General features: G+C 41.7%; 1 protein-coding gene across 2 annotated transcripts in view; it reads right to left on the reverse strand.

Annotated features, from left to right (window-relative positions):
* Positions 1–11,123: 11,123 nt before the first annotated feature.
* Rundc3b (RUN domain containing 3B) overlaps positions 11,124–20,222 on the reverse strand; it is a 129,894-nt gene continuing 120,795 nt past the window's right edge. For both annotated transcript variants that reach the window (XM_038315398.1, XM_038315397.1), the window contains 2 exons: positions 15,179–15,300; positions 11,124–11,966 (listed from right to left, as the gene is read on the reverse strand). In XM_038315398.1, the coding sequence (XP_038171326.1) occupies positions 11,821–11,966; positions 15,179–15,300 (268 nt within the window). In that variant the 3' untranslated portion in view covers positions 11,124–11,820. The remainder of the gene's footprint in view (positions 11,967–15,178; positions 15,301–20,222) is intronic.

The raw sequence follows: 20,222 nt of genomic DNA on the forward strand, positions 1-20,222 counted from the left end.
CTGCTTCTCAGGGCTTAGGGCATCACAGCAATATTACTAGTGATGGTTACAAAGGACAGCTTTCCAGGTTTAATAGTAAAGAAATGGTAAATTCTCGTATGCTTTACTATTTAAATGTTCTGTCTTTAAAGAAACACAGGATATCCTGGTTTTACAACCTTTAACACATACACATTAACCTAATACACATGTAGCTTTTTATAAAAAAGTAGGTAGATATGGAGTAAAATTAAATTTTTATTCCTAAAAAAAGACTCTGCTTTTTTTTTTTTTTAACACCATATTATGTTGTAAGCCATCTTTTGGGGTGACTTCTGCTGCAGTCCAGACATGGGGGGTTCGTATGTTCCAGGGTAGGGAGCATGAGGATTAGAAATTTTAGGTAGGAGGAATAGAGATAAGAAACAGAGGCACAGGATAGTACCCCAAGGGCAACTCAGCAGATACTAAATGCTAAATTCTGAGTTCTCCCATGTTTATTTTTCATACACTTTTATAACCCAGTACGAGGGGAGGGGAAGCAAGACTGCTTTAACATGACACAAAGAACAGTCAGAACAGTTACTTGCTTCAATACTTGAGACAGCAAGCCAGTATTTCCTGAGAAAAGTATTTGATGCTTGGGGCAGTGAACACACCTTAGACCAAGTAATCTATAGGCAGCCACTCCCTATGTCAATCCTCCTATTTTAAAAGAGAAGTAGGCTTGAATTCTCTGACCTTTGGTCAGGGTGGAGCGGATCCACCTCTATGTGCCAAAACTCCAACTCAACACAGCCTAGGTCAGGGTGTGTAGCCACACTTGTCAACAACTTGAGAAAGTAAAACTAAGCTCAAACCTCTGCCCTTCAGACAAGATGGAGCAGGCTCACATCTGTGTGTGTCCTGACAGACTCCTACAGATTTTTCTCTCCATTTTTTCTTAGGCACAAATTCAGGGATACATGGAAATTTTGTTCGATGTATTGATTTCACTTTTCTCTAACATGAACTTTTTAAAAATAAAGACAATTTATTTGTTAACAGTATTTATTAAGACATTTTTAGGTCTGGTAAGATAACTCAATGTGCAAAGGCACTTGCCTCTAAGCCTAACAAGTTGAGTTGGATTCCCAAAGAGAGATGGAAAGGAAGGAACTCAGGAACTCAGGATGGAAGCAGAAGGAAGATCCGCTTCCCTCAGCAGACAGGGGAAGGGAGGGGATGGAGCTTGTCTCTTGAAGGGACAGAACAGACAATTACATTCCCATCTCTTTTATAATAAAATGGCAGGTTAGGTACAACAGGTTAAAGGAATAGGGACAGCAGATTCTCAAGGCAACTTTCTAGTTTATTTGTGGGCATCATCGTGGGGGAGGGGGCTGAGAAAGCTGAGTGCTAGTCACATCCTGGCATAACTGGTCTCTTTGCTTCTGTCTGGTGTTTGTGGTTTGGAAATGTCTGGTTTCTCTTACACCTGCTTGAGGTATTGGCTGAACAGAGGACAAAGTTAAGTTTAGGGAAAAAAAAGTTTTAGGACCAGGGAATTGAGAGGGGTGTATCTTACCTGTTTAAGGTGGATCCTTCAATGTGGCACCCTGGAACTCAGAAAAATTTGGGGGTTTGTGAAAACATAAGTTTTAAACAGTAGAATCTCTTCCCCACTTGGACACATGGCTGGGCCAACCAGGCTGACCAGCTCAATTTCTCCCCCCACTCCCAAATCCTTCAAAGCCTCCAGACAGGCAGTTCAATGGCATCCTATTTCCTGGGACCTTTCCTGCATGATGAAGTTTTGCTCCCTCACTCAGCCCACTTCAAGTCTCTAAAATTCACATCCTGTGGTCTGCAAATTTCAGTCTTGAGGCAAGAACTCTAACTTGCTACTGATTCAAGGCAGCTTTGTTGGCCCTTGAGTCTTGCACGGCCCTGGTTACGCCGAGAAATTTCCATCACTCAGCCGTAGCCCCAAATTACCATATTGGCATACAGGTACACAGACACTGTTTTTTCCAGAAGGCACCGACTCCTTACTTGGGCCCAGAAGATAACTAAAGCAAAACAAAGCCTGGCATTTCTGCAGCTCTCCTTTTAGCTATCTTGATTTCAGCGTTTACAACGCCTTGGTTCAGATTCCAAAGATGTCTGAAGGTTCCCTGTGTTGGAGCTGAAAACGCCATCAATTCCAGGAACACTTTTATGAGTATCTCCAAGAAACAACGATCCTCACAGAACATCACCCAACCCAAATGAGAGTCATTATCTACGACAGTGTGGTTGAGATGCTCAGAGTTTTAAGGCGAAAGCCCTGGTTCCATCTCTATCAGTCTCTTAGGCTAAGCTTTTAGGCTACCATTCTAATATGCTGGCTAAAGATGAGTAGTGGGGGCTTGGGAGGATGGTTCAGTGGACAAGGTGTGTGCCACACAGTTGTGAGGACCAGAGCCTGTAATCCAAGAGTGTGGAAGGCAAACACAGGATCCTTGAAGGGACAATTCCTAGCCAGAACTGACAAGCTCAAAAGCACCCAACTCAATGAAGCAGAGAGTAATCAAGGATGACTACTTTAGTAGTTTGAATGCTAAATGCCCCCACCCGCCATGGTTGCTGGCACTGAAGTACTGGTTCCTCAGTTGGTGGCACAGACTGGGTAGGTTTAGGGGGTGTGGCCTTGCTGGAGGAAAGGTGTCACTGGGGGCAAGCTCTGGGAATGTAAAGATTTGGGTCATTTCTAGTTTGCACGCTCTGCTTTGTGCGGTTTAAGAGGTGAATTCTCAGCTGGTGCCCCCGCTGCCACGCCTGCTGGCTGCTACCCCGACTCCACTGTCATGAGCCTAACCCTCCAAAACTGTAGCGCAAATACTCTTTCTCCACTTAATGACTCTGGCCATGTTTTATAACAGAAAGTAATTAATGCAACACAGTGTAACTAATGGGCCCTCGCATGGATATGCAACCATGTATCCATGTTTACACATCAGTGTACACATGTGAGAACATGTGCATACATGTAGTCATAGTACACATATATACATATGCCAAAAAAAAAGTCAGTAATGGGTACCAGGAACAAAAGCCAAGCCTATGTTAGAGGTTCCAAAGCTTATTAGACCTTTGTGACTGTGGTGAGCTGGGATATGGCTGATCCAGAGCTGTTCTAGATTTCTTATTATTGCTGAGATCAAGCATCATCATCAAAAGCAACCCAGGAAGAAAAGGGGTTTATATGGCTTATACCTCACAATCATTGTCCTCCATGAAGGGAAACAAGGGCCAGGCAGGAGCCGGGAAGGGGGCTGCTTACTGACCTCCTCCTCATGGCTTGCTCAGCCTGCTTTCCTGAACAGGCAGGACCACCTATCTGGGGTGGTACCGCCCACAGCAGGCTGGGACCACTCACATCAGTCATTAGAATATGCCTCCCCACCCCACTCTCAGACTGGCCTGCAGGCCGCATGGATGGTACCCTTTCCCCAGGTTAACGCTGTTTTGCATCAAGTTGATAGCAACAACAACAAAAACAAAAATGACAAACCACCACAACAAACCTCTAACTAGTACGAGAGCAAATTATCTTGGGTTAGCTTGAGCCACAGTAATTAATTATCCATCCGTGTTTTATCCTTTTGACTATTGTGTGAAACCTTTAGAATGTATTAGTTTAACATGGCGCTAGCTTGCACCAGCCAAAAAGCTAAGCATGTTGTCATATGGAATCTAAAGCCTGCAGCATAGATTTCCTCACTACACCATAGCCTGCTGTTTCTATAAATATATTTTTAAAAATGTTTTCATCCATGACTTCCTTTCGTTCTGTAGCAACTATCACTGGTAGGCAGGAGGTTAGCTATGGCTGGGACTGATCACAGCCGCTTTCCCCAGACACAAAGACCAGTAAGTGTGTCTTCTTGGGATTCTGAAATAGGATGGTATAAAATTAATGGTGGTTGTCAGCTGGTGGCTGACACAGAAACGGTGGTGGCGGTGGTGGTGGTGAGGTTCAGAGGGGCCAGCTTAGGGCCCCCAAAACAGGGTGCAAAGAACAGCAGGTGATAGTGGTCCATGCTAGCTAGGCCACATCTAAGTAATTTCAAGACTTTCTCTCCAGGGAGCACATAGTTTTCTTTAGAGAAAGTGTCAATTCCAAAGTGTCACTGGTACTCAAAACTCTACCATGTTACTGCATCTTTTACATCTACTGAGAGCAGGTGGAATTATGTGTAAAATACACTTCCAAGAAAAGTAATGCCTCTTTCACAGAAGTGCTGGTCCCAGGGAGGTATAAGAGAGGGCCTAATGGGGAGAGACAGATAAGTCACACGCCTGCTAGGGGCGAGGTCACCGCTGCTCAGTTCAGCCCATGTTTTCCCTAGTGAGTGTGTTTGTGCTTCTGCTAGCTAAAAGTCAACTTTTGACTGCCTGCAGTGTTGCCCGCTGTCTGCTTTGGATTCTCTTTTGGGAGCCCGAGGAGAGAGTGCATTTGAGGTGAAGATGGGGACACTGAAGGCCTGTGACATTACCACACTGGAAACGTCTGGGGCGGCCCGAGTCTAGTTTTCTCCAGAATAAACTAACTCTTACTCCCTCTGAGATGAGACTTTGCACCAACAAGGTAAATGGTAGATGAGAGATATTTAACCAGCCCCATCCATGTCCCTGGTTAGCACAGCATGCCCAGGAAGTGCCAGCCATGCCTGTCATCGTTCCCTGCAGACTGCATGCCTGCAAGGCTCCAGCCCCGCACACTTCCCTGGTGAACACAGCACACCCGGAAGGCTCTGATCCAGAGTCCTGATGAGATCAGTGTTCCTGTGAGGCTCAGCTCTGCTCACTGGCTCCATAGGGTAAGTGTGCGCTTCCACGGGCTTCGGTCCCCACCCTACTCGGGTCACCCTGCGGAGTGAGCACAGCTTGCCTGTCGCTCTGGTAAAGTCAGTGCCTACCTGAGGTTTCAGCCCCATGCATCCCACCCCATGGTGATCACCTGGTACCCTGTATGTAACACGAGTATTTGCTCTGACAACATAGGAGTGAGTTAAAATAAGTAAATAAATCCAACCAAGAGCTTTACTCCAGATGAGCAGAAGCACAAATAACAGGAAAACTAAGGCCCCTTAATACCTCCAGAACTTCAGGTCCATAGCAATGGCTTCCGGTGAAGCGATTAGATGCACTCCTAGAAAACAAACATAAAAAGACTGGAAGAATGCTCAACGAACTCAAAGACAAAAGTAAAACTCTTGAAAGAATTCCAAGAGCTGAAGGCATATGAAAGATCTCAGTGAGGAGATGGAAGTAGCAGAAATAGACCAAATTGGTCACAGGAAATGGAAAAGACTCAGTCAAATAAAAAATCCTGTGGACAGCCTCACTAGTACTACAGATCACAGAGGGGCCTGAATTCCTGAGCTCAAAGACAAGGTAGAGAAACTGGGACATTCCAACAGGTCAAAAACATTAAACAGTGTGAGCTGGGTTTTTAAGGGATTTGCAACACAGCAAGCAGATCAAATCTAAGATCATGGATATTAAAAAAATGTGAAGAATTCCCTTACAAAAGCCGAAAACTGTTTTCAATGAACACATAGCAGAAAATTGCCTTTACTTGGGCAAAGGGATGCCTCTGTAGACACAGGAGGTACTTAGAAGACCAAGTAGACAATTCCAGGAAAGAATTTCTGTAATTAAAATTAGAACAAAGAGGATATATTGATGGAAATTTAAGAAAACACAAAATATATTGAAAGTAGGAAGAAATAATCACCAAACCACGTATGAAGACAGGACCTTTAGGACAGATGTATGAAGACAGGGCCTTCAGGATGCACATATGAAGACAGGGCCTTCAGGACAGATGTATGAAGACAGACAGGACCTTCAGGACGACATCTTAACAGAGATTTTAAAGGTCGGATCTTGGCATGATGGCTTTCCAGTTTTAAAGAAAACAACTGCCTATCTCATCTACGCCAGCAAAGCTATCAGTCGCAGTTGAAAGAGAAAGTAACCTTCCATGACAAAAACAGGTTGCAGGAATTAACTAAACCTGCTCTGTAAAAGATACCTGAAAGGATTCTTCGGACTAAATAGACAAACATGCCCACCAGGCCCTGTAAACCATTTGAGACGAATTTGTTCAGCAAGAGAGGAGTAAGAAACACCAAATTCTAGAAAATCAACAAGATGACGGAACATAAATATACATCACTGGACAGTTACTCTAAATTAAGGGTCTCAATCCCAACACCGAAAAGAAACAGATCAATAGAGAGTATTAAAATGCAAGACCCCTCCTGTTTTATTTTTTGTTTTTTTTGTTTTGTCTTTGAGAACCTTACTTCATCTTAAAAGACAGATAAGACAAATGCCACCTTAGGGGGACAGGATAGAGAGACGTAATAGAAGTGAATGGGAGCAGGAGTCAAACGGGAATCACTGTTTTAATATCTGGCAAAATAGACTTTAAACCAGATCTACTCAGAAGAGATAAAGACGGCCACTTATTAAGTAAACAATCCACCAAGAAGACGTTACAATCCTAAACACAGATATCAAGTGTGGGTCTCTCTAATTTCAAAAAACAGGCTCTCAGCCGGGCGGTGGTGGCGCACGCCTTTAATCCCAGCACTCGGGAGGCAGAGGCAGGCGGATCTCTGTGAGTTCGAGGCCATCCTGGTCTACAAGAGCTAGTTCCAGGACAGGCTCTAAAAAAGCTGCAGAGAAACCCTGTCTCGAAAAACAAAAAAACAAAAAAACAAAAAAACAAAAAAAAAAAAAAAAAAAGAAGAAGAAAAAAAAAACCAGGCTCTCATAACGGTAAAGTCAGCAGCGGAAAATTGTGATAGCCCATTCTAATCCACTGGTGGATCATTCAGGCCAAAGGAAAACAGAACAAATGAATTAAACGAGCTCATAGAGCAGATGGGTTTAACAGACACCTACCTGGCATTCCACCTGAACACTGCAGAGTTCACATTTCCCCAGGAGCCCACAGAACTCTATCTAAAATGCATCATCTGGTAGGACAGAAAGTGCGTCTTAAATACGGGGAAACTGAAAAAGCTCCTAAATTCTATCTGTGCACAGTGGACCACTAAAGCTGCAAATCAGCAGCAGGAGGAACTACAGAACAGTCGCAAACTCATGGAGACCGTGACAACCACTGAATGATGGATTGGTCAATGATGACGCAATCAAGAGAAGAATCCAGAAGTTCCTAGAAACAGGAGAAAATCAAAACACAACAACAACAACAACAACAAAAACCCTTAATGACACACCCTAGGGGCTTGGAAAAAAACCAGAAAGGCTGAACAAAAAATCAGGTCGAAATAAATAATTAAATCAGAGCAGAAAGTAATGAAATGGAAATGAAAAAAATACCCAGAATTAGTGAAAGAAGACAGTTGCTTGATAAGCTAAATAAGATTAACTGAATCTGCCAAAAGCATGAGAGAAGACCCAGATTAATAAAATTAGAGATGAAAAGAGAACCATTATGATAGACACAAATGAAATTCAGAAAATTATGAGAATCTTAGAATACGTGAGATATACATATGTATATATATATATATATATATGTATTCTGCTAAATTGGGAAAATCTAAAAGAAAGGGATGGCCATTTTAGATGTATAGGACATATTAAAACAAATCCAAGATTAAATAATCAGCAGCTGCATAACATTTAATAGAATTGGTGCAGTAATAAAAACATCTGGCTTTTAAAACAATCTAGCCAAAGTGAGCCTTCCTCTGTAGCACATTAGAACTCAGGAAATACTTAATGAAATGAGTTAGTTGTCACCAGCTAGAGGAGAGAGAGAAAACACTAAGCGTAAGCCTCTGGAATAAACCTGGACCCAGCCCTTGCACGCTAGACACATTTAAACAAGTATATAAAAGTCATTTGACTAACAGCAACGTGCAGTTTACAATAGATTCAGACAATCTTTGTGTGATGTTTTTTTAAAAGCCTATTTACTACTATACTCTACCAGATCTTCAAAGAACTAACAGAAGGTTTCTCAAACTTTTCCACAAGGGAGTAAAACACAGAACAGTACCTAACTCATTTTATGATGCCACAATTGCCCTGATGCCAAAGCTGCAGAAAGACACAATAAAAAACTGTAGACCGATCTAATTGGTGAAAATAAATCCAAAACGGCTTCAGAAAATATCAATCATTTTAGAAAGACTATTGCAGGAGAGCAGTATTAAAATGTACAGATCCTTGTCATAACGAAACTCACTATTATATGTAACAAATATATGACATTTAATCTTTTAATCTGCTGGGTTTTTGAGACAGCGGTTCTCTGTAATATACTGGTTTTTTAATGTACTGGTGACACAGCTTTCCACTGTGATTACCGCATTTGATTTATAATTCATATTCTACAAAGAACAATTTGCCAGCTTGCTGAAGCATGTTATTAGAGTCTGAGGTTCACGGCCTGCTGCCTGGTACGAGAAAAAGAACTTAAACACAATGTAGGCCAAAGTTTGTCAGGAAAAAAAAAACATTTGTTACAACACACAGGGGTGTGTCGGGGAGTCAGGAAGTACACTCACGTGGATATGGAGATGATCCGTACTGTGATGAGAAGGGATTCTTTGGTAGGAATCTCTGAGTCCATTATACATCATGGGCTGTAGGAAGTTAAGGCCTCCCAGGCCAAGAGGACTGTCTGGTGCTGTCAGAGGTCCTGAGCGACCACACAATGTCAGCGGATCAGAACGCCTGGGTGCTGGGACGGTATATAAGGTTCTTCCTGCTGTATCCCAACGTCTGTGTCGCTGACATCATGCCTTCTCACCCCCTCCCCCAAGGGAGACGTTAGGGCCCAGCTACAACGGGCAATGTCCTGATACTTGTGGAAAGTTCCAAGAAGCACCCTTGAGGGGGCTAAAGGACAAATTTGTGCTATATTCAGTGAATTTTAACCTTATCTTTACTAGTGCAGCCAAATCCGAACTGTAATTACATCACATGGCCACAAGAGGACAACACGTTCATGTGATTTCAGGAAGATGACTATAATTTCTGGAGTGAGGAGAGGTTGCCTGTAAACCACTAATTGACTTAACTTTATCTTTCCCCTATATCCTTTGGTGCTTGATAAATTTAGAGTATGTCAGACTTTCTGTCAATGAGAAGAGTTGTGATGTCACAAAGGATAGGAATTTAACTCCATTTATTACAGGGGACCACTGTCCTATATGTAGTCAATAATACTCAAAATATCATGTGGTCTATAAAGAGTATTTTTTTAAAGTAATTCGGCTTGAATAAAAGGATTTCCTCAGATCACATTCATTAATATTTTGGGTCCCCACTATTCACAATATTTGCTGGAAGAGAAGTAGTGAACCCTTGAAACGTGGAATTCTTTTTGTCAAGGAACAGGACCATTGCTGTTATTATTAAAAACCTTTAATATACATGCAGCAAATATAGTACATCAAGGCAACAAAATAGACATGAAAGATAGACATAACCCAGCATTCCTCGCAGGGTTCGGAAAATAAAGACTACTACTGAAAACACACATGGAAGGGCAGACATAACCCGGCACTCTTTGCGGGGTTCTGAAAATGAACTGAAAAATGAACGAATGAGACACACGCTGTTTATTCATGCAAACATTTATAAGCTGCCCTAGCTTGAAATGAACTGCAGAAACTTGGATTCCATAGCAGCGGATGGATCTGAGACAAGGGCTCCGGGCATGGAGGCATCCTCAGGTGTCACTCTGCAGTGTGCAGCACGGTTACCTGGGTTACCTGCACAAGCTAGTGTTTCTGTCAGACAAATCTGAGAAAGCGTGCCAGTTAGGGAATCTTGTATTCCCTTCTACTTTGTAAAAAAAAAAAAATGTATGAAAAGATCTTAACAAGGTTTTAATATATGAAAGAATCATAAATGTCACGTGAGAGCGGTCATGGTGATAAGCATTAAACATTCGGCTAGTTCTTAGGCAGGTAGAGGTGTGCCCATGGCCAGCCTAAAATTCCCAAAGTTCTCCTGACCATCTGTTTCCTCATGTACCCTCCCTCAAGCCCCATGGTCTACATCTGTTACCCCTCACACTAATTAAAAGCAGCTTTGGACACTTTTTTTTCCGACAGGGTTTCTCTGTGTAATAGCATGGGTTATCCTGGACCTAGCTCTGTAGACCGGGCTGGCCTCGAACTCACAGGGATCCGCCTGCCTCTGCCTCCCAAGTGCACCACTACAGCCTGCCTATATTAATGCAGAGTCCATTTTAAAAGAATGTATGCATTTGTACAAGTAGTGAAGCCTTCAGCCTTAGGAGGAAAAGTCTTGGTGTATTCTGATACATCCAACATGAAGTCTGTCATGAGCTTCCAGGCCCCCTTTGCCCCAGAAATGACTGTCTGGACTGCCTCCCTGCAGGACAGGTCACACTGCTATTAATTACTTCACACCAGGAGACTAAGCACCGAGCATTTCCGAGGACTCCCTACGCTATGGACACAAGAATGGCCGTGTGAGTTCAGCTCTCCTCAGACAGCTTTCTAGGAGGGACCGCTCCCTGCACGTCACAGCTGCTAGGTTTAAATGTAAAAAAAATTAACCAACAGAAATGCCACATAAGGATTTCTGCTAGGTTTAAATGTAAAAATTAACCAACAGAAATCCCAGTAAGGATTGTGACTTCTTGTAAACACATAGAAAACTTCTTTGGCACACTGTTTCCCTCATCTCGCGCACTCTAGAAAATAGACTTCATTCCTTTTCAGTATGCTGGAATCTTTAGGAACACGTGTAGCTGTTTCAAAAACTGCAGATTTGGAAACACGGCTGTTAAAAAAAAAAACACTTTTCCCACAGATGTACAGACTTTTTAAACACTAAGACTGGTTTAAAAATGAGGTCGCGGTACAAGGGGAAATGGTGCGAAACATCCACGGTACAATCACTGCTGCACACGGGGGCAGACAGCGGTGTAGCTGTGACATATATTCACAGGCAGGTAGGCTGCTCACGCGTGAGCTCTTCATTTGAAAGCTTCGCCAATCCTTAAGCTCGAAAGTTGTGATGGAACTAACACCTTTCCAGCACGTGTTCTGCATTTTGGAGTGTTTCCAACTTCTCAGGCACACCTGATCACATTTAAAAATCGGTAATTTCGAAAGAAAATCCTGAGAAAGGAAGTCTAAGAAATGGATTTGTTTCCTTAGATAAAAAACGCTTTTCCTAAGTCAGCAAATGCCTAAAAAAGGTACATATCTACAAAATTTATGAAATGCTAAAAGTTGGTACCAAATGATAAATGATAAAAGAAAAACCACGAGAGCCATTGTGTCGCTGTGGCTGAAGAGCCCTCTCCGGTACAGACGTGTCACGGGGACATTGGAACTCAGGAAATCCTTGATGAAATTAGTCAGTTTTCTTCTGTGCAAATTTAACCACCAAATAAAGGAGTGAAAGAAAACACTCATCTTGAGTCTTGAATAAAACCCGAGCTCAACTTCTGCACACCAAGAAGCATTTAAACAAATTTATAAAAATCAGTTGAGTAATAACTTTGTACAGTTTACAATGGATTCAAACATTCTTTGTTTCTTTAAAGCCTATTCAATTTTAAACATCTTCAATGACAAATGTAAGATTTTTTTTTTAAAAGAAAAATAGCAGGTCTACTATGCTTTTCCCTCAGACTTTACACAGGCTGGGCTGAAATCCCCAAACAACAGAATGCCACACATGTACCAGAATAATATAAAATTTCAGAGATCTCCCCAAGCAGCCAAACTTATGGAAACCGAATATTTACAATACAGAAACTTTGGGCTTTTATGTAGTCTTTCAGGATGGAGTCAGGCCTGGGCTCGCCATCTCGGCTGCGGGGCTTGCAAGGCAGTCATTGGATTTTAGGCTCGTTAGGGACTTGTAGCTTGCCACTGATGTTAGTGACCCACAGAGACCAAGCAGGGAGGGAGTATCTTCTTTACCTGGAAGTTAAGACAAAACCACATAAACGTAACAGCCTCCATGGATCACACAGCGAGAGCATCAAACCATGAAAACTCCCATAGCTTTTGAGGGCGTGAAGACGTATCCATGTGGCTAAATACACCACCTTTCTGCAGTTTTTAATTTCACCTTTAAAAGCACTAGCGTATTTGTGCTTCTCTTAAGACTTCTTGGTATAGATGTTCGAGATGACGCATTCTAGAGCAAACATGGAACGCTTGCCTTTTGTTTACCTACTTACTGAGACAGATCTCTTTAGGCCACCCTGGCTGTCCCGGATCTCACTACGTGGACCAGGCTGGCCGCAAACTCACAGATCCTCCACCTCTACTTCACATGCCTCTCCCCCTCTGTTTTTGACAATATATTGACACCCAGTCATCCAGTAAAGGAAGAAGAATACTCAGCTAAATAACACTAACTGTGGCCAAGCCAGAAAGAATATGGGAAGGCCATATATACATTAAGAAGGGCACAGCCGGGAGGGAGTAGCGCAGGTCTTTAATCCCAGCACTCAGGAGGCAGAGGCAGGCATATCTCTGCGAGTTCAAGGCCAGCCTGCTCTACAGAGTGAGTTCCAGAACAGCTAGGACTACACAGAGAAACGCTGTCTTGGGGGAGAGGGGGAAGGGCACTAGAACCAAACTATCCTAATCAGATAATGCTCACTTCCTGACCCTTTTATTCAGTATCCTCCATGCATTGGGGGCTGAGCTTTTAGTTATATATTATATGTATACACACATACATATGTTTTAATTATATAATGAAATTTTATATAAATTATATGTAAGTTAAACGATATGATGTTATGTATTACACGCAAATTTTAATTATAAATATTTAAATAAATGTGCTTTATATGTAATTATAAAAATATATTATATATATATATATATATATTTTAAAATTTCTTGTGTGTGAAAAGACAGCTTTCAGGAGTTAGTTCTCACTTTCCACTAAACATCCCTGATGAAAAGCTGAGCATGAAGAAGTTCTACATTAAGCATTCATCTCTGGCCTGAGTGACATGGAAGTTCTCAGCAGCCTGACACACGTGAAATCCTGTCTTAAAAATAAAACAAAAGCCGGGCAGTGGTGGTGCACGCCTTTAATCCCACTCGGAAGGCAGAGGAAGGCAGATTTCTGTGAGTTTGAGGTCAGCCTGGTTTACAGAGTGAGTTCCAGTACAGCTAGGATTACACAGAGAAACCCTATCTCGAAAAGCTAACTAACTAACTAACTACACGCATACATACATAATACATAAATGGATAAATAAAATAAAATATTCTGAGAATACTATGAGCAACCAAAGTCACTTTTATTATTTTTTACAGGTAGATAGGGGGAAAGGGCGATTTAAAAAAATGTATGCTTAAAATCTAAATGAAGCAATTATAAAGTCTGAAAAAAATTGAGAAAAATGATTTGATTTATAATATAATCCAAAAGAATGGAATACTTAGACGTAAATTTAACAAAATAATGAAATACACAGTTAAAAATTTTTTCAACATAATCCAGGCAGTGGTGGTGCAGGCCTTCAATTCCACCACTTAGGAGGTAGAGTTTGGCAGATCTTTATGAGTTCGAGGCCAGCCTGGTGTACAGAGCAAGTTCCAGGACAGCCAGAGCTGTTACACAGAGAAACTCTGTCTCGAAAAACAAAAAGCAAAATTTTTTTTCTTTTTATCATGGTAGCCTACTCAGGACAGACTAGACAAAGGCTATTCTCAGGCTTTATGACAGCAACTCTCCTCGCGGTGAGTGGAAGCAATGCAGAGATCTACGGCTGCGCAGGGTGTTGAGAATAAAAAATCATTTAAGGGCTCAGCCCTGACTAGGACATTTATATCACTTCAGGTCAAGCGACATTTGCAGAAGGGGGAGCAGCCAGTATGTAAGAACCAGAAGGAACTGAGCAGGCCTGTGAAATGCCAACTTCTAAGTCACAACAGAGTCACAGCAACCCTGTGAGCGACCCTGAGCAAATGTACCCACCGGCACTGGGCCCACACAAGGTGGGACCCGCGCAGTCAGACATGGAAAGGCAGACGCTCACAGGGCCCTACCACTTACAGCTGATCTCTGGCGACATAACGGATTCAGGGAGAGGAGCAGGGACCACAGTTCCCAGCTGTACAGAGCGTGGTGAGCACATCGGGCTCTGAGGGAGAGTTATCCCCACAGGGTCACACAGACAGCCCTAGCTAAACTCTGTGAGACACAGAACAGCAGTAGTGAATGTGAGAAAAACATCTGTAAGGAAGAGGAGGGGCCTGCAGGTACGAGAGGGAAATGAGAGGCTGAAGGGGCAACCAAAATGTATTAAAACATGTATGAAATTGTCAATGAGCACAATTTATGAAGAATAAATATTTTAATTATATTTAATGATTTGCATATGTGCATGTTTGGGACATAGTTGTAAATCCCAGACACCGGAGGCAGAGTCAAAAAGATTCCAAGTTTAAGGCTGGTGTGGGCTCCAGAAGAACACTTTGTTCTCAGAGACCAGATATGTTAATCTACTCACAAATACCAAAGTCATTTCCTTCCTGTCTTAGTTAGGGCGACTATTGCAGTAAGAAACACCATGACCAAAGGCAATGGGAGGAAAGGTTTTGTTTGGCTCACACTTCCACATCCTAGTTCCTCACTGAAGGAAGTCTGGGCAGGAACTCAAAAGAGGGCAGGATCCTGGAGGCAGGAGCTGATGCAGAGGCCACAGAGGGTTGTTGATTACTGGCTTGCTTCCCCATGGCTTGTTCAGCCCACCTTATAGAACCCGGGACCAGCAGCCTAGGTATGGCACCACCCCTCCATGGGTTGGGCCCTCCTACATCAATCACCTTGCCTGCAGCCCAAATTTATGGAGGCATTTTCTTTTCTTTTTTAATATTTATTTATTATGTATACAATATTCTGTCTATGTCTGGAGGCCAGAAGAGGGCACCAGACCTCATTACAGATGGTTGTGAGCCACCATATGGTTGCTGGGAATTGAACTCAGCACCTTTGGAAGAGCAGGCAGTGTACTTAACCACTGAGCCATCTCTCCAGCCCCTGGAGACATTGTCTTAATTGCAATTCTTTCCTCTCAAATGACTTTAGCTTGGGTCAAGTTGAGTTAAAACTCAAATGACTTTAGCTTGTATCAGGTTGCTTAAAACTAGCTGGCACTTACCTTCACCGACGAAATTCAGTGAGTCCTGTTTCCCATCTCCGTCTTGTGAGTGGCTGGGATCCAGCGAGGCCTGAGAAAGGCTAACTTCTGCTGAAAGCTGGTCAAGGCTTTGGTAACTCTTACTGAAAATAGGGATTAAAAAAAAATGACTGAAATTTCTTCTCACTACAGAGCATACCTTATGACCGTCCTCAACGGTGTCATGTCTTAAAGTCTCGACTCATTTCCTCACAACACCTTCCCTAAACTCTGCCTTCATCATGGATTCTGTGATTTCTATTATACCTTTTCTCCCTATCTACTTTGGAAGCTTATCTATGTTGCTCACTGAAAAACAGAAAAGAGTAATAATTTCCCAAGCAAATTAACATTATCAAATTAATTATCTATTATCCAGACAACTGAAATAGGAACGTCTAATCTAACTAATACTACCAATAAAGAAACAAATGGGACCAGGCAGTGGTGGCACATGTCTTTAATGCAAGCACTTGGGAGGCAGAGGTAGCTGAATCCGGGTTCAAGGCTTCCCTGATCTACAGAGCGAGTTCCAGGACAGCCAGAGAAATGCAGTCTCAGAAACAAAACAAAACAAGCAACAAAAGAAACAAATAGCATAATTTAATAATGACCTATCATTTCAAGTGCTTCAGGATTCTTCAGTGCCTTCAAACAACTGTTCTGCAACAAAATAATTATTGTACAGTCCTGCAATTTAAAAGTTAAAAACACTAACTAATAAATAGCTATTGTATTAATATACCATCAAGACAATTAATCTCCTCTCATCTGTTTGATGTTTTAAGACCCTTTTGTATTAGGCTAATTACTTAGAAATTAATTAGAGCATATTTCAGTTAGAAATCAAAAGTTAGTGAATGATTATCATTAGCCTTTCCTCAAACTTACTTTTCAGTATAAGGCCAATAAAGATATAATCAGGTTTGGTGTCCTTTGCAGACCATGTAAAATCAGAACTGACTGTTTACCAATACAAGTGGACTAAGAAAAGGTTTTTCAAGCTGAATGTCTTTCATACAATAGTCAGATCCTATGTAAAATCCACAAATAAACATTTTAGTATAATATTTACAGGAAAGCACATATGCATCAAATGATCTCTTTTTATAGTTGTCATAAGGAGACCTGGCCACAGAGCTGACAAAGGTAGATATATTAAAGGTGTTTTGAAGCTGGGTATGGTGGCACACACCTTTAATCTGAGCACTTGGGAGGCAGAACAAATGGATCTCTGTGTGTTCAAGGCCACCCTCGTCTATATAGCAGGTTCCAGGCCACCCAGAACAACACAGTGAGACCCTGTCTCGAGGAAAAAAAGTTTGGAATGCTTACGTCCAGATACTATCTTATGCTAGTTAGGGCTCTTAACTAAATGAGGAGGAAAAAGAAAAGTATTCCTTTACTAAAAGTAGATTGTATGTTAAAATAACTTGAACACAAATTACATAATAACCAATAAATCTACTAAAATAATAATTACTCTAAATTGGTTTTGTATTTATTTCCATCAATCTTATTAAGATAAAACTTTATAGGCTGCCATAGTGATGGAATTCATTTATGAGGAATCCATTTTTTTCTCTTTCTCTCTCAAAAGAGAAGAATGAGGTGGCAAAATGGCTTTACTAACTTAGAGTGCAGTGTTCTCAATTTATAGTAAGATGACTTCTTAAATGTTTTGTGTACAAAAGTCCTTAATTATAATTTTAAATCGGGAAACTTCTGATAGAGAAGCTACAAGTTTATAAGCATTTGTAAGCTACAAGTTACACAATAAAGTGACACCCAATATATATATAAAGCACTTGGTACATGTTAAAATACAGGGCTATACGTTTAAATTAAATGTATGTTACACGTATGAGCATACGTACACATATAAATTTATATACATACCTTAAGGGTTTAGCTTATTACTATCTCTGTTTTGTTGAAAGGAAACAGGGTCACACACAGAGTAAACTAGCAGTTTGGCCTTGCAGTTCCTGTCACCTCCACTCTGGCATCATAGAAGGACCTGCCATCCTATGTTATCAGAAGGTCTTTTTCAGAGAGCAGTTTTATTTGCTAAGAACTGTATTTAATTATTCTGTCCTAGTAAATTTCACTTAGCTTTCATTAAAGTCATACTTTTTTTAGTTATAGAGGAGGGTAAGAATGTGGGGGTATGTTTTTGATGTGTGAACGTGTGCCTACACCTGTGCACATGCAAACACCAAAGCAGGCCTTCAATTGTGTTCTTCTATTGGCCTCTCCACATTACCTGAGGTGAGGTTGCTCCCTGACATGCAGGCTGGCTGTTTCAGCAAAGCTCACTCTTGAGATCCAGCCTCACCCTATGCTTGGGGTTACAGAGATAAGCAGTTGTTAGAGAATATTCTTTTACACTATGTGAAGATGTGTCACTGTGACTGGTTTAATAAAAAGTGGAATGGTCAATAGTTAGGCAGGATTTCCAGGCACAGAGATGTTGGGAAGAAGAAGGGTAGAGATGCCAGGAGACACAGAGCAAACAAGATGGGCAATATGGAGATAGGGTAATAAAGCCATGAGATAGAAAATAAATGAATAGTCAGGGACTAACTAGTTATGAGTTAATTAGAAACAAGTCTAGGCTATCAACTGCACTTTCATAATTAATATAAGTCTCTGTGTCACATTTTGTGAGCTGGCGCCCCCCCACCCCATTTCTGCTACAAGCAGCCATGTCCAGCTCTTCCACGTGGGTGCTGGGGATTTGAACCCAGGCCCTCATGCTCACAGACCCAGCACTCTAATCCACTAAGCCATCTTCCTGGCCCAGACACTGGCTTCTAATAAGTAATTTTAAACACTTCTTTACAAATTATTTTCTATGTTTAACACGCAGAATTCCTGCTTTTAGACTGGTGGCTTAAGATGAGTTTCTGACACTATTTTCATGCTAAGCAATGTGTTAATATTTTTAATTTAAAATTTATGTGCAGAAACATTTCAAAAACAAAAGGCAGGAGTGTACTGAATACCATAACAGAGTTGGCAGCATTATTTACAACAGTCTACAGGTCTGCCGCTTGCTGGAGGGAGGGAACTGTGAACGATGCCATTATAACAATGTCAGATGAGCTTCCCCCAAAGCTGAAGTCAGAGGGACTGATGCCGAAACTCCTTTAGTTTTTCCAAGTTAGTGCCAATCCTTGAGTTTATAGTTGCTACTTAATCAAGGGAAATGAATATAGAAACAGAATTTGGAAACAATGATGCTTTAAACAACAACAAATACTTCCACCCCGAAATTAAACCTTTATTCATAAGACATGAATAGCAGTACCTTACTGTACACTCTACCTCCTTATTGAAGACAAGTGTAAACCCACCATCAGGAAGGAGATCTCAGCTTCAGATGATGAATGATGTTTAGATTATATGTTCTTACCCAATTTCTAAAAAGACTCATTCTCTTAAACTTTTGTAGGTTTGTAGTAAACTACCTATGGAAGGTCTGCCATTAAAAGGCCAGAGTTAAGTCCTGAATATTCTAGATTCATTAACATCATGAGATTTAAATGTATCTAGATACAACTGATACATACTGCTGTTTCTCAGAACAGAATTTTTAAAATGTAAGTAGTTTAAGGTCATAAAAATGAGAATCCAAGGTAGCAAGAAGCACACCTTCTCTAACACAAGAACTTGTAGTTTAATACATGTTACTATGTCGCTAGATATAATTTAAATTGGTAAGAATGGAGCCGGGTGGTGGTGGCGCACGCCTGTAGTCCCAGCACTCGGGAGGCAGAGGCAGGCGGATCTCTGCGAGTTCGAGGCCAGCCTGGTCTACAAGAGCTAGTTCCAGGACAGGCTCTAGAAACTACAGGGAAACCCTGTCTCGAAAAACCAAAAAAAAAAAAAAAAAATTGGTAAGAATGGAGTTATGCTGGGCAATGGTGGCACACATTTTTAATCCTAGCACTTAGTAGGCAGAGACAGGAGGATCTCTGTGAGTTCAATGCCAGCCTGGTTTACGGAGCAAGTTCCAGGATAGCCAGGACTACACAAAGAAACCCTGTCTCAAAAAACCAAAACCAAACAAAAGAATGGTGTCATATATCATGGGTAATCTCTTAGTCAATGATTAAAAACAATTGGTATACCTTTTATGTTATAAATTTTCTCAAAGGATGTTCTAAAATAAGAAATCTGTGTTATCTGGTAGTCAGTGAACAGCACACTCTGCAATACAGAGGGAAATATTATCCACAGGGAGAAGAGAAATCATGTGCAGGATTGCTACAACCCACAGACCCAGAGACGTTAAGTAACAAGGAGGGCTCTGGGGGATGGACAGATCTCCCTGAGAAGGGAGATAGATTATGTGGGTGGACTGGAGGCAGCTGGAGACAGGAACAAGAGGAATGAGGTGGAGGAGAGAGGGAGAGAGATAGAGAGTACAGAGAGAGAGAGATGACTGGAACTGCAGGGCCCATGGGGGAAGATATGGAAATCTAGTCCAGGGAAACTCCCTGAAATCTAGGAGTGTGACCCTAGTAATGTGGGTACGGAGCCTGACCAGACATCCTCTGCCACCAGGCGAGTCCCAGTGGTGGGACTAGGACAACCTTCAACCTACGATCTGTCGTGGCTGCAGTGTGTGCTGGGGCAATAGTGGTTCAGAGCTGGTTAGACTGGTCTACCGTGAGGCCCACACCAGGAGAGGAAGCTCATGTCCCACACTGTGTAGATGGCCAGGAACCAGAAGCTGGATGGCCTTGAGACCTAGGCAGAATCAAACACGACTGGCCAAAGAGGTGTGGGGTGGAGGATGGGGAGTCAATAAATTGATTCCTAATGATAGTCTGCTATACTTGATGATATGGGAAGACCTTTTGTATATTACGTGTTGCTTTTATTGGTTAATGAATAAAGCTGTTTTGGCCAATGGTTTAGCAGAGTAAAGCCAGATGGAAAATATCTAGACAGAGATAGAGATAGAGAGAGAGAGAAAGAGAGAGAGCGACAGAGAGGGAGAGAGAGAGTGAGAGAG

Source organism: Arvicola amphibius, chromosome 18, assembly GCF_903992535.2.
Source record: "Arvicola amphibius chromosome 18, mArvAmp1.2, whole genome shotgun sequence".
NCBI lineage: Eukaryota > Metazoa > Chordata > Mammalia > Rodentia > Cricetidae > Arvicola > Arvicola amphibius.